General features: G+C 44.0%; 1 protein-coding gene across 1 annotated transcript in view; it reads left to right on the top strand.

Annotated features, from left to right (window-relative positions):
• The first annotated feature begins 7,910 nt into the window (after positions 1–7,910).
• Positions 7,911–12,201, top strand: part of epm2a (EPM2A glucan phosphatase, laforin) — a 35,471-nt gene continuing 31,180 nt past the window's right edge. The window contains exon 1 of the mRNA XM_060821402.1: positions 7,911–8,529. Within this exon, the coding sequence (XP_060677385.1) occupies positions 8,289–8,529 (241 nt within the window). The 5' untranslated portion in view covers positions 7,911–8,288. The remainder of the gene's footprint in view (positions 8,530–12,201) is intronic.

Genomic DNA, 12,201 nt, shown 5'->3' with positions numbered 1-12,201 from the left:
TGTCAGGAACATTCCTACAATAGCACAAGTGCCGCTCACCCAGGTCTGGCATAACCATCCTGATGCTGTGTCTAACCAGGTTTTGCTGAGAACCCAATGGAACCAGAAGTACGGAGTGTAAGGCCACCTGTTTGGCAGCAGCATTTACCTGAACATTGCCCTTGGAGACCGTAGCCATTGCACCAGCGTAAGCCGAGCGCTGGCAATTGCAAAGCCTGTAAGAGGTTATGCACAAAAACAGCATTACTGATAGGCTGCCCCGTGAATTTAAAAATCCTCCATGTTCCCACAAAGCTCCATAATTGTGGGCCACGGCAAAAACATAACAAGAGTCAGTATACATATTTGCTGATATTCCTTTGCTAATGTGCAAGTCTGAGTGAGGGCAAACAAATTCAGCTTTCTGTGCCGGTAGTGGAGTTTCGAAAGCTGCTTGCTCAACAATCACAGAATCGGCAGCAACTGTATATCCTGAATGGTGTTATCCTATCCTAGGGAGGGCAAGAAGTTCAATAAAACTGCGGTATTGGTTTCACAGCTGGACACGCCATTGCTGATGAGATGGAAATCATCCACATACTGTACTACCTCCAATCCCTGCAGTAATTCCACCATGACGATAAGGACACTTTGCTCTGCAGTGGCCATTTCTCCCACAGTTAAAACAAGGGCCTGCCATTCATCCCTGGGGAGATTTCGCTGTCTTATTCTGTGTCCCAAAGGTGTAGCACTGGGGCCTGCCTGACCCCCTTTCCAGGGTCCCCTCAGAAAAAGAGTCTTTTGAAAAAGTAACAAAGAGGATTGATTAGGGCAGAGCAGTGGATGTGATCTATATGGACTTCAGTAAGGCGTTCAACAAGGTTTCCCATGGGAGACTGATTAGCAAGGTTAGATATCATGGAATACAGGGAGAACTAGCCATTTGGATACAGAGCTGCCTCAAAAGTAGAAGACAGAGTGTGGTGGTGGAGGGTTGTTTGTCAGACTGGAGGCCTGTGACCAGTGGAGTGCCACAAGGATCGGTGCTGGGTCCTCTACTTTTTGTCATTTACATAAATGATTTGGATGTGAGCTTAAGAAGCGCAGTTAGTAAATTTTCAGTTGAAACAAAAATTGGAGGTGTAGTGGACTGCGAAGAAGGTGACAACCTCAGATTACAATGGGATCTTGATCAGATGGGCCAAGAAGTGGCAGATGGAGTTTAGATAAATGTGAGGTGTTGCATTTTGGGAAAGCAAATCTGAGCAGGACTTATACACTTAACGATAAGGTCCTAGGGAGTGTTGCTGAATAAAAAGACCTTGGAGTGCAGGTTCATAGCTCCTTGAAAGTGGAGTCGCAGGTAGATAGGATAGTGAAGGAGGCATTTGGTATGCTCTCCTTTATTGGTCAGAGTATTGAGTACAGGAGTTGGGAGGTCATGTTGCAGCTGTACAGGATATTGATTGGGCCACTGTTGGAATATTGCATGCAATTCTGGTCTCTTTCCTATAGGAAGGATGTTGTGAAACTTGAAAGGGTTCAGAAAAGATTTACAAGGATGTTGTCAGGATTGGAGGATTTGAGCTACAGGTAGAGGTTGAATAGGTTGGGGCTGTTTTCCCTGGAGTGTAGGAAGCTGAGGGGTGACATTATCGAGGTTTATAAAATCATGAGGGGCATGGATAGGATAAATAGACAAAGTCTTTTCCCTGGGTGGGGGAGTCCAGAAGTAGAGGACATAGGTTTAGGGTGAGAGGGGAAAGATAAAGATATAAAAGAGACCTAAGGGGGAACTTTTTCACACAGAGAGTAGTATGTGTATGGAATGAGCTGCCAGAGGAAATGGTGAAAGCTAGTACAATTGCAACATTTAAAAGGCATCTCGATGGGTATATGAATAGAAAGGATTTGGAGGGGTTAGGGGCAGCACGGTGACTGAGCGGTTAGCACTGCTGCTTCATAGTAGCAGGATCCCAGGTTCGATTCCAGCCTTGGGCGACTGTCTGTGTGGAGTTTGCACATTGCGTGGGTTTCTTCCAGGTGCTCCAGTTTCCTCCCATAATCCAAAGATGTGCATGCCAGGTGAAATGGCCATGCTACATTGCCCACTGTGTTAGGTGCATTAGTCAGAGGGGGGGTTGCTTACTCTTCGGAGGGTCGGTGTAGACTTGTTGGACCAAAGGGCCTGTGCCACACTGTAGGGAATCTAACCTAATCTAATCAGGGATATGGGCTGGGTATTAGCAGGTGGGACTAGTTTGGGTTGGGATAATTGGTCAGCATGGACAAGTTGGACCAAAGTGTCTGTTTCCTTGCTGTACATCTCTATGACTCTACTCAGCAGTAGTCACTGGGCCAGCATCTGAGGTAGGTTCTGCCCCCAGTGGGTAACCTGGTCCCAATCAACCTTGTTGGGGTTGGCATAAGGATATAGGGAGTAAGGTCTCTGGACATATTCAGTTTGTACCTGTAACTTGGAATGTTGTTTGGGCTTGTTCTGGCCATCCCAGTAAAAGACCAACAGTCACCTCATTTGGGACTGGGAATTCTTGGACCAGTTCATATTGTTTGTCCGGATTGCGTCAGTAACACCAGAAGGAATACATGCAAAAGCATAGCATTAAACAAAGGTGAGTCATCTTCTCAAATAAAGGCTTGATCACCTGCAAATGTTCTGTAACAGGCCACAAATTGCTCCCAATAATCATCTCTCGAGCCCCCAGGTTTGGGTTTGCATTCCAGTACTTCACTAATTTTTACAGGTTGTTGTAAGGCTTATTCTAATGACTGGATTAAGAGGACCATGTGGGCATCATTGTGAGGGAATCTCTCCTTCATGACTTTTTAACTGTTCCTGCTCCTCAGATGCTGCCTGACCTGCTGTGTTTTTCCAGCACCACTCTAATCTTGACTCTCATCTCCAGCATCTGCAGTCCTCACTTCCACACCACCCTGGCTCATCTGTTCGTGCCACTTGGTATCAAGGCCTGAGGAGTGACATTATACATCTGTATTGCCTTTTGGACATATTGAGCAAATAGGTCTGGTTTCTCCTTGCGGTCAGGGGCTTGATTCATTATCATTATCATTTCTTGAGGTTTCCAGGGGACATAAACACCAAGAGTAGGTGGTTGGGTGGCTTCAGTAGCCCAAGGATTCAGAGGTCATAGATGAAAATTGCCCCCTGCCCCCTCAAGGTTTACTGGACTCTGTTTCCCCATGATGTCAGCTATGAACCCAGTGACAGATACCGGACCCTTCGTCTTCAGAGTAAGGGGGAGATTTAGAATCAAGGAGTGAGCTGGGACTATCAGGAGATGTTCAGGGCCCAGTGGGTATCCTGGGATAAAATCCCCATTCCTCATCCTTATCAGTGTCATCTCCTTCCTCACATAGTGTCAGTATATCAGACATAAGATCGAGATCCTGAGTGGAACTTAGGTTCTTTTTACAGTGCTGTTGCTTTAACCCTTTTTTTAATCTTCCTCAGCCTTATTGTCCTTACACTGTTTCTCCTGTTCCCTATTTCGGCTCCCATTCACACTCAGCTTTTAACATCTCCCAGCTTTTGGGAGTTCCATCTGCTGTACATACCTCTCTCCTCCTATCACACGTATTATTCCTCCAACTGGCCAGCAAGATATCTTTCCATTTACTATCGACTTTATCCTTCTATTCTTTAATTAATAATTTACACTTTTTCTCACAATTTCTCTTTCAAATTAGGTTTACCACTTGTTCACAAGAGACCAAATCCCAGGTCCCTAATTTCCTGACTAATACAGGGGGTACAGAATCAAGACTTTAATGTCATATAGGTAGTATAGTTAAATGTTTAAATAATAAATTTACAGTCATTAGTAACATTCCTAATGCTTCCATTTTACATTTTCTAAAGTTTTAGAATACTTTGATTAACTATTGTTCTGTCCTAAAAGTTTCAATGTGTCCACTGCATCTGATATTTTGCTGCTGATCAGTTTGTTCATGCTCAATGTTGCAATTTCCCCAAGAGTGACCTTTCTTTTGCAACTTTTGCTTTTAATTCTTTAAATTTTCCTTTTTGCCCAGTCATTAATACATTCAATTTGAACATCCAAGAGAATTCATGCCTCCACACTATCCAGAAACAGCTGTGTATTCGAATTACTTTAAAAAATTCAACATTTAGATTTTTCATACTCTAAGCAAGCTAATCATATAGAACAAAATCAAAATGGCTACGGCACAGAAGGTTATAAAACCTGTTGTTCCAGTGCCAATTCTTTGCATGAGGAAAACAGTAAGGTTCACTCTCCCTTAACGTTTCTTCTCTTCCTCTGCTTCCTACACTTTCCTCATATTGTTTTACCGTTTATTGCCAATTGCATGTACAATGTTCAATTTGTTTTAAAAGATGGTCTAGGTGAACATTAATCATTATAGCCATGCTTCAAATTAACCATGAGGCAATGACACAGATCACTGACAATGTATAAAGGTATAAAAACCAATCAAACTTGCAAATTAATTCTGATTTTGTAATTCAGGACTAATACAAATTGTTGAAACCATATTTTCTAACTGATAGATGGAAATTGAACAATTGGCTGAGGCATTTCACTGTTATTAATAAGAACAAACAGATTTTAATGTCACAAAATGATTCAAATCTGCTTAGGACAGTATACAGAAAATTGTATCAGGATTGTCCTATTATGTGCACACTAACCAACATGTGGTCCATATTAAAATAACAAATTCCACTCAGCTATTAAATTACACATTTTCCTCCAAAATATGTTACAGAAATATTATGTTACAAAATATTGATATTATAATTACAAAATTATAAATGTTACAAAATATGTTACAAAATATTAATCAAAATTAATCTGAAACACTTGTGCTACTTCCTATGGATCACTAACATAAGTCTAGTTAGTTAATTAAACTACCTAACATATCTCGAATGAAACTGGACAGTGCCAACCCCACAAAGCATGGATCCAACAATTAGAAATCCATTTTATACCACACCCACAATTTCCTTTTCCACTACCTTCAAAGAAAAAGCAATTTAAAGCATTCTGAACTGCTGTAGGTCTGATTTACACTACTGGCACTCCAATTTAACTCTCATTAATTTCACAGATTTTTAAAGGCACCAAACCCAGAAATACAAATCAATATGGTCAAGCCAACATAGGAAATGAATATTTTCATATCTGTGGACACAAACATACCAATTTAAACCTTAGAGATAGTTGGTTTATCATGCCTGTTTTTACATTCACAGTAATAGGACAAACTCAAAACTGAATAAAATGTTATATTTGCACAGCAACTGATCTGAAAGAGTCCAGAAGAAGTCACTCTCCATAACTAGGTATTCTGGTTGAAATGCCTACATCTTAATTCCACAGCAGCAGACTACTTTTTCTTTCCAGAAGAGAAAAAAATTTTTTAAGACTAGCTTAGTGAGATTTTTATTAGGCTAACATCACTGATTACAGATCTACAATAGCACTGACAAGGGCAGGAGTCCTGCATCCGGAATTAAAGATTAACTTACCCGTTAAAAGAGAATTTGGAAATTCACTCTGTCCAGAAAATGAAATTCCAAATGTGATACATTCCAATTCCAAGAGATAATTTTTACCAATCTTTACGACTGAAACTTTTAAAATCAACATTACGTGGCAGATTTTGCTTTACCCTAATAGTTCCTCAAAAGGACATTACATTAATCATGCATGATCCACATTGATACAGGCATATAATAAATTTCCAAATCAAAACACTCCAGGATCTCCAGCTCCAGAGAACGTGGCTGAAAAGCTTCTGGGCAGAGGAGATGATCTGGGGTCACCTTAACCTCCTTCCAACTATCGCATTTCCAATGCCCTTCCCCCAAGTCCCTCCTCCCAATCTTTTATCTTAGCCTGCTTGGCACACTCTCCTCATTCCTGAAGAAGGGCTCATGCACGAAACGTCGATTCTCCTGCTCCTTGGATGCTGCCTGACCTGCTGCGCTTTTCCAGCAACACATTTTCAGCTCTGATCTCCAGCATCTGCAGTCCTCACTTTCTCCTAGTTGACTTTAACCTACTGTGAATCCTCTTGCAAGGATGCCTTCCTTGAAAAAGCTCTCTTCCTCCCTCTACAAGGATTTCACTGAGTCCCTCTCTCGCTGAACACCCCAGGTCATCTCCTCTGCCCAGAAGCGTTTCAGCCACGTTCTCAAACAGACTCGCTACCACAGCCACATCTCCTTCCTCAGCACCTGTCTCCTAACCTGCAATCTTCTTCCTGACCTCTCCGCCCCCACCCTCACTCTGGCCTATCACCCTCACCGTAACCTCCTTCCACCTATCGCATTTCCAGTGCCCCTCCCCCAAATGCCTCCTCCCTACCTTTAATCTTAGCCTGCTTGGCACACTCTCCTCGTTCCTGAAGAAGGGCTCATACTCGAAATGTCCATTCTCCTTCTCTCATACACAGTCTGAAAGGGAGTCCCCATTCTAACTACATAGATGGATTATCCCATTATCCCTTATGACTCCTTACTTTACTATAAACAAATTTCAACCGGCCATATCAATACTACGGAGTGAGAAATTTACTGAGCCTGCCCTCCTTTTTCCAAGATCTCATAATTTCAACTGTCCATATCTGAGTGAGGCAACTCTCTAAGTTGAATCCATCAGATAGTGGCAAGTACAGGTCCCCGGTCCTGACTCTTTATCTCAGGAAATATAGAATAACCAATGTCACCCCGCAGCAGCCTAGGGCAACCTCATTAAAAAAAGACTTTCTTACCTTATAACCCTGGTCCGGGTAGTTTGTTCAGTCCTTTCAAGGTACCAGTCTCACTGGGCGAGGGGCAGATAGGCTGTTCGAACACAAGGAGTGGTCTGAGGTAAAATTCCTTGGGTGCCCTATCACTCTAATATGGTTGATTCAAACTATTGGTCACTTATTCAGCCCAGAGAAACATTCCTTACAAAATGGAGACTTTTAACTGTTGATTCCCCAATACTTCATCATCTCCTTTTTGTAAATGTGTTTTTCTTTCTAGAGGCTCATTCACTGAACTGAAACACTCTGCTGCTTTGTTATTGGTAGACTGTTAGTGACCAGCACCTGACCAGTATGTCTGTTAATGCCCACACTTAGTGACCAGCATCACTGATCCGTGTCTGTAACAGCGCAGTGTCACTGACCAGTGTCTGTAAGTGCCCACTTGTTATTGATCAATGTCAGTCAGTGTCACCTCTAGTGACTATAAGTGTGGTGCTGGAAAAGCACAGGCGGTCAGGCAGCATCTGAGGAGCAGGAGAGTGGATGTTTCATTAGGACATTCAGAGCTTATGCTGGGGACGTTGACCCCCCTGCTCCTCAAGTGCTGCCTGACGGCTGTGCTTATCCAGCACCATACTTTTCTACTCTGATCTCCAGCATCTGCAGCCCTCACTTTCTCTTAGTGGTCACCTGTTAGTGCCCAGCATCACTGAACTAGCAAAGCACCTTATCCATCTTTCTGGTCTAACTAGAATAGTCCTAGTTAAATGGTATAAAACCTGTTGCATTATGCACCTGTTTACAGTATATGATTTTAACTTGCATCACTATAGAGTTAAAGTGCTGCAGAAACTCAACAGGTCTGGCAGCATCTGTGGAGAGAGAAAAACAGAGTTAATGTTTCAAATCCAATATGACTCTTTCAAACAGTGGATTTGAAAAGTTAACTCTCTTTCTGAGGAGCAGCCTAATCCAGTTCTGCCTGTTCCCTCCCCTCACTGCTCGGCTGTGAATTTTGGCAGAATGGGCGAACCTCTATATTTGGATCACTTTCCTCAGTCAACCTTTGCAGGAGCGGGGTCAATCTTTAAATAGATACATCTGAGAGGGGGGGGGGGGAGGTCTGGTTTCAGAATGATCAGAGGATTACACACAGTAACATTCGGGGAGTAAAACTGGAAGCAATACAGACAGCAAAACACAAGAAAGACGCCATAAAGCTGGATAAATGTTTAGGAGGGGAGGGGAGATGCAGTAATGGTAGTGAGCACTGAGCAACTGCTGAGATCAGATTGTGAGCAGTGCTGGCACTCGTCCTCATGTGTTTCCCTGGAAGTATTTCAGCGTTATTTTGATTTGTTTGGGTGAGTTCCAATCACACAGTGCCTCCCCCCACCCCCAGCCCCCAGAGAGCCTGCCCCAGTGAGACAGGGCGAGGCTGGGAAGCCCCTGTGCTCCCTGAGCCTGGTGTATAGTTTGCAGACTGCCCACCCCTCTCCCTGGCCGGAGCCTGCCGTGTCGCCATGCTGCTGAGGTTTGGTCTGGTGGTGAGCCTGGAAGAGCACGGCGTGCAGCCCTTTGTGTGCGGATCCAGGCCGGAGCTGGGCCACTGGGACCCAGAGCGGGCGCTGCCCATGGTCGCGGAGAGCAGTGCGGTCAATGAACCGTCCTTCTGGACCGCCGAGGTCCTGCTGCAGGAACCCAGCAGGGAGACCTTCTGGTTCAAGTTCGCCAAAAAGATCCGCGGAAATTTCATCTGGGAAGGTACTGCGCACTGTCACTGCAGGCTGTCGCTGGGCATTCACTGGCATTGACACTGAACACTGGGCATTGACTGGCACTGACTCTGAACACTGGGCATTGACTGTCATTGAATACTGGACATTGACTGACACTGAACACTGGGCATTGACTGGCTCTGACACTGAACACTGGGCATTGACTGCACTGAACACTGGGCATTGACTTTCACTGGATACTGGAAATTGAGTGACACTGGGCTCTGGCTTTCTTTTATTCATTCACTGGATGAGGGTGACTCTGGTAGGCAGCATTTATTGCCCATCCCTAATTGTCCAGAGGGCAACTGAGAGTCAACAACATTGCTGTGGGTCTGGAATCGCATGTAGGCCAGACCAAGTAAGGATAGCAGATTTCCTTCTCTCAAGGAAATTAGTGAACCAGATGGGGCTTTCTGACACTTGGCAATGGATTTACAGTAGATGTTAGATTCTTAATTTCAGATATTTATTGATTTCAAATTTCATCATCTGCCATGGCAGGATTTGAAACCAGGACCCAAGAACGTTACCTAGCTCTCTGGATTAACGGGCCAGCGATAACACCACTAGGCCAGCAACTTCCCCTGACTCTTGGCTCTGGGCTCTGACTAACTGTGGACACTCTGAGTGACACTGGACTATGGCAGACACTGGGCATTGACTGGCACTAGGCACTGACTGACACTGGTCACTGGTACTGGGCACTGACTGACACTGGCACTAGATGCTCATTGACACTAGTCACTGATGCTGGGCACAAACTGACTGACAGTGGGCACTGACTGACACTGGCACTAGGTGCTGACTGAAACTGGTCACTGACACTGGTCACTGACTGACATTAGGCACTGACTGCGGCATTTGTGTGGAGCCGCAGAAAATGGGGGAGATACTAAATGAGTATTTTGCATCAGTATTTACTGTGGAAAAGTATATGGAAGATATAGACTGTAGGGAAATAGATGGTGATACCTTGCAAAATGTCCATGTTACAGAGCCTGGATGTCTTGCAATGCATAAAAGTGGATAAATCCCCAGGACCTAATCAGGTGTACCCGAGAACTCTGTGGGAAGTTAGAGAAGTGCTTGCTGGGCCTCTTGCTGAGATATTTGTATCATCGATAGTCACAGGTGAAGTGCCGGAAGACTGGAGGTTGGCTAACATGGTGCCATTGTTTAAGAAGGGTGGTAAGGGCGAGCCAGGGAACTCAGGACCAGTGAGCCTGATGTTGGTGGTGGGCAAATTGTTGGTTGGAATGTTGAGGGACAGGATGTACATGTATTTGGAAAGGCAAGGACTGTTTAGGGATAGTCAACATGGCTTTGTGCATGGGAAATCATGTCTCACAAACTTTATTGAGTTTTTTGAGGAAGTAACAAAGAGGATTGACGAAGGCAGAGCGGTTGTTGTGATCTATATGGATTTCAGTAAGGCGTTCAACAAGGTTCCCCATGGGAGACTGATTAGCAAAGTTAGATCTCACGGAATACAGGGAGGAATAGCAATTTGGATACAGAACTGGCTCAAAGGTAGAAGTCAGAGTTTGGTGGTGGAGGGTTGTTTTTCAGACTGGAGGCCTGAGACCAGTGGATGCCACATGGATCGGTGCTGGGTCCTCAACTTTTTGTCATTTACATAAATGATTTGGATGTGCGCATAAGAGGTACAGTTAGTAAGTTTTCAGATAACACCAAAATTGAAGATGTAGTGGATAGTGAAGAAGGTTACCTCAGCTTACAACAGGATCTTGACCAGATGTGCCAATGGGCTGAGAAGTGGCAGATGGAGTTTAATTCAGACAAATGCGAGATGCTGCATTTTGGGAAAGCAAATCTTAGCAGGACTTTTACACTTAATGGTAAGGTCCTAGGGAGTGTTGCTGAACAAAGAGACGTTGGAGTGCAGGTTCATAGCTCCTTGAAAGTGGAGTCGCAGGTAGATAGGATAGTGAAGAAGGCATTTGGTATGCTTTCCTTTATTGATCAGAGTATTGAGTACAGGAGTTTGGAAGTCATGTTGTGACTGTACAGGATATTGATAAGGCCACTGTTGGAATATTGCATGCAATTCTGGTCCTATCGGAAAGATGTTGTGAAACTTGAAAGGGTTCAGAAAACATTTACAAGGCTGTTGGTAGGGTTGGAAGATTTGAGCTATAGGGAGAGGCTGAACAGTCTGGGGTTGTTTTCCCTGGAGCATCGGAGGCTGAGGGGTGACCTTATAAAGGTTTACAAAATTATGAGGGGCATGGATATGGTAAATAGACAAAATCTTTTCCCTGGGGTCAGGGAGTCCAGAACTAGAGGGCATAGGTTTAGGTTGAGAGGGGAAAGATATAAAAGTGACCTAAGGGGCAACGTTTTCATGCAGACAGTGGTATGTGTATGGAATGAGCTGCCAGAGGAAGTGGTGGAGGCTGGTACAATTGCAACTTTTAAGAGGCATTTGGATGGGTATATGAATAGGAAGGGTTTGGAGTGATATGGGCCGGGTGCTGGCAGGTAGGACTAGATAGGGTTGGGATATCTGGTCGGCGTGGATGGGTTGGACTGAAGGGTCTGTCTCCATGCTGTACATCTCTATGACTCTAGGACTCTGACTGACAGTGGGCACTGACACTGGCACTTGGTGCTGACTGACATTAGGCACTGACTGACACTGGGCATTGACTGACACTAGGCACTGACCGACAGTGGGCACTGACTGACACTGGCACTAGGTGCTGACTGACACTGGTCTCTAATGTTGGGCACTGATGTACACTGGTCACTTATATGTAGAGGCCACTGACTGAACCTGGGTACATGCATTTGTCACTGACTGATATTTGACATATAACAGACACTGAAAAAATACTGACCTAAAGTGAATAATCTCTCTGTACATTGTTAAAAATCACACAACATCACGTTATAGTCCCAACAGCTTTATTTGGAAGTACTAGCTGTCAGAGCGCTGCTCCTTCATCAGGTGACTAGTCAGTCGATGAAAGAACAGCATTTTGAAAACTAGTATTTCCAAATAAACCTGTTGGGATTGTAATCTGGTGTTGTGTGATTTTTAACTTTGTCCACCCCAGTCCAACACCAGCACCTCCACATTTCTGTACATTGACCAAGACTGGATATTATCTGACACTGGGCACTGACACTGAGCTGAAAATGTGTTGCTGGTTAAAGCACAGCAGGTCAGGCAGCATCCAAGGAATAGGAAATTCGACGTTTCGGGCATAAGCCCCTGTCAATATAAATGACCTGCAGTTTGGACATTATTCTTTATGGTGTGACAGGGAGAGTACATTCTGAAAAGATTTTAATCTAAGATTGTTGAAAATCGGGCTTCTTTGAAAATAGAACTTTCCTAGTATTTACTGGGTGCTGCAGGGATCAGCTTAGTACAAGGACCCAGCTATTCACAAATGTGCTAATGATTTAGATAAGGGAGCTAAATGTAATATTCCAACATTTGCAGATGACACAAAGCTGGGTAAAAAGGTTAGCTGTGAGGAGGATGCAGACATGTTGCAGTGTGATTTGGACGGGATGAATAAGTGGGCAAATGCATGGCAGATTTAAAATAATGTAGATAAATGTGAGGTTATCCACTTTGGTAGCAAAAATAGCAAGGCAGATTATGATTTGAATGGCTGTAAAT

The sequence above is a fragment of the Hemiscyllium ocellatum genome, chromosome 3 (assembly GCF_020745735.1).
Source record: "Hemiscyllium ocellatum isolate sHemOce1 chromosome 3, sHemOce1.pat.X.cur, whole genome shotgun sequence".
NCBI classification, from domain to species: domain Eukaryota; kingdom Metazoa; phylum Chordata; class Chondrichthyes; order Orectolobiformes; family Hemiscylliidae; genus Hemiscyllium; species Hemiscyllium ocellatum.
This window is presented reverse-complemented; position numbering and strand designations above follow the sequence as displayed.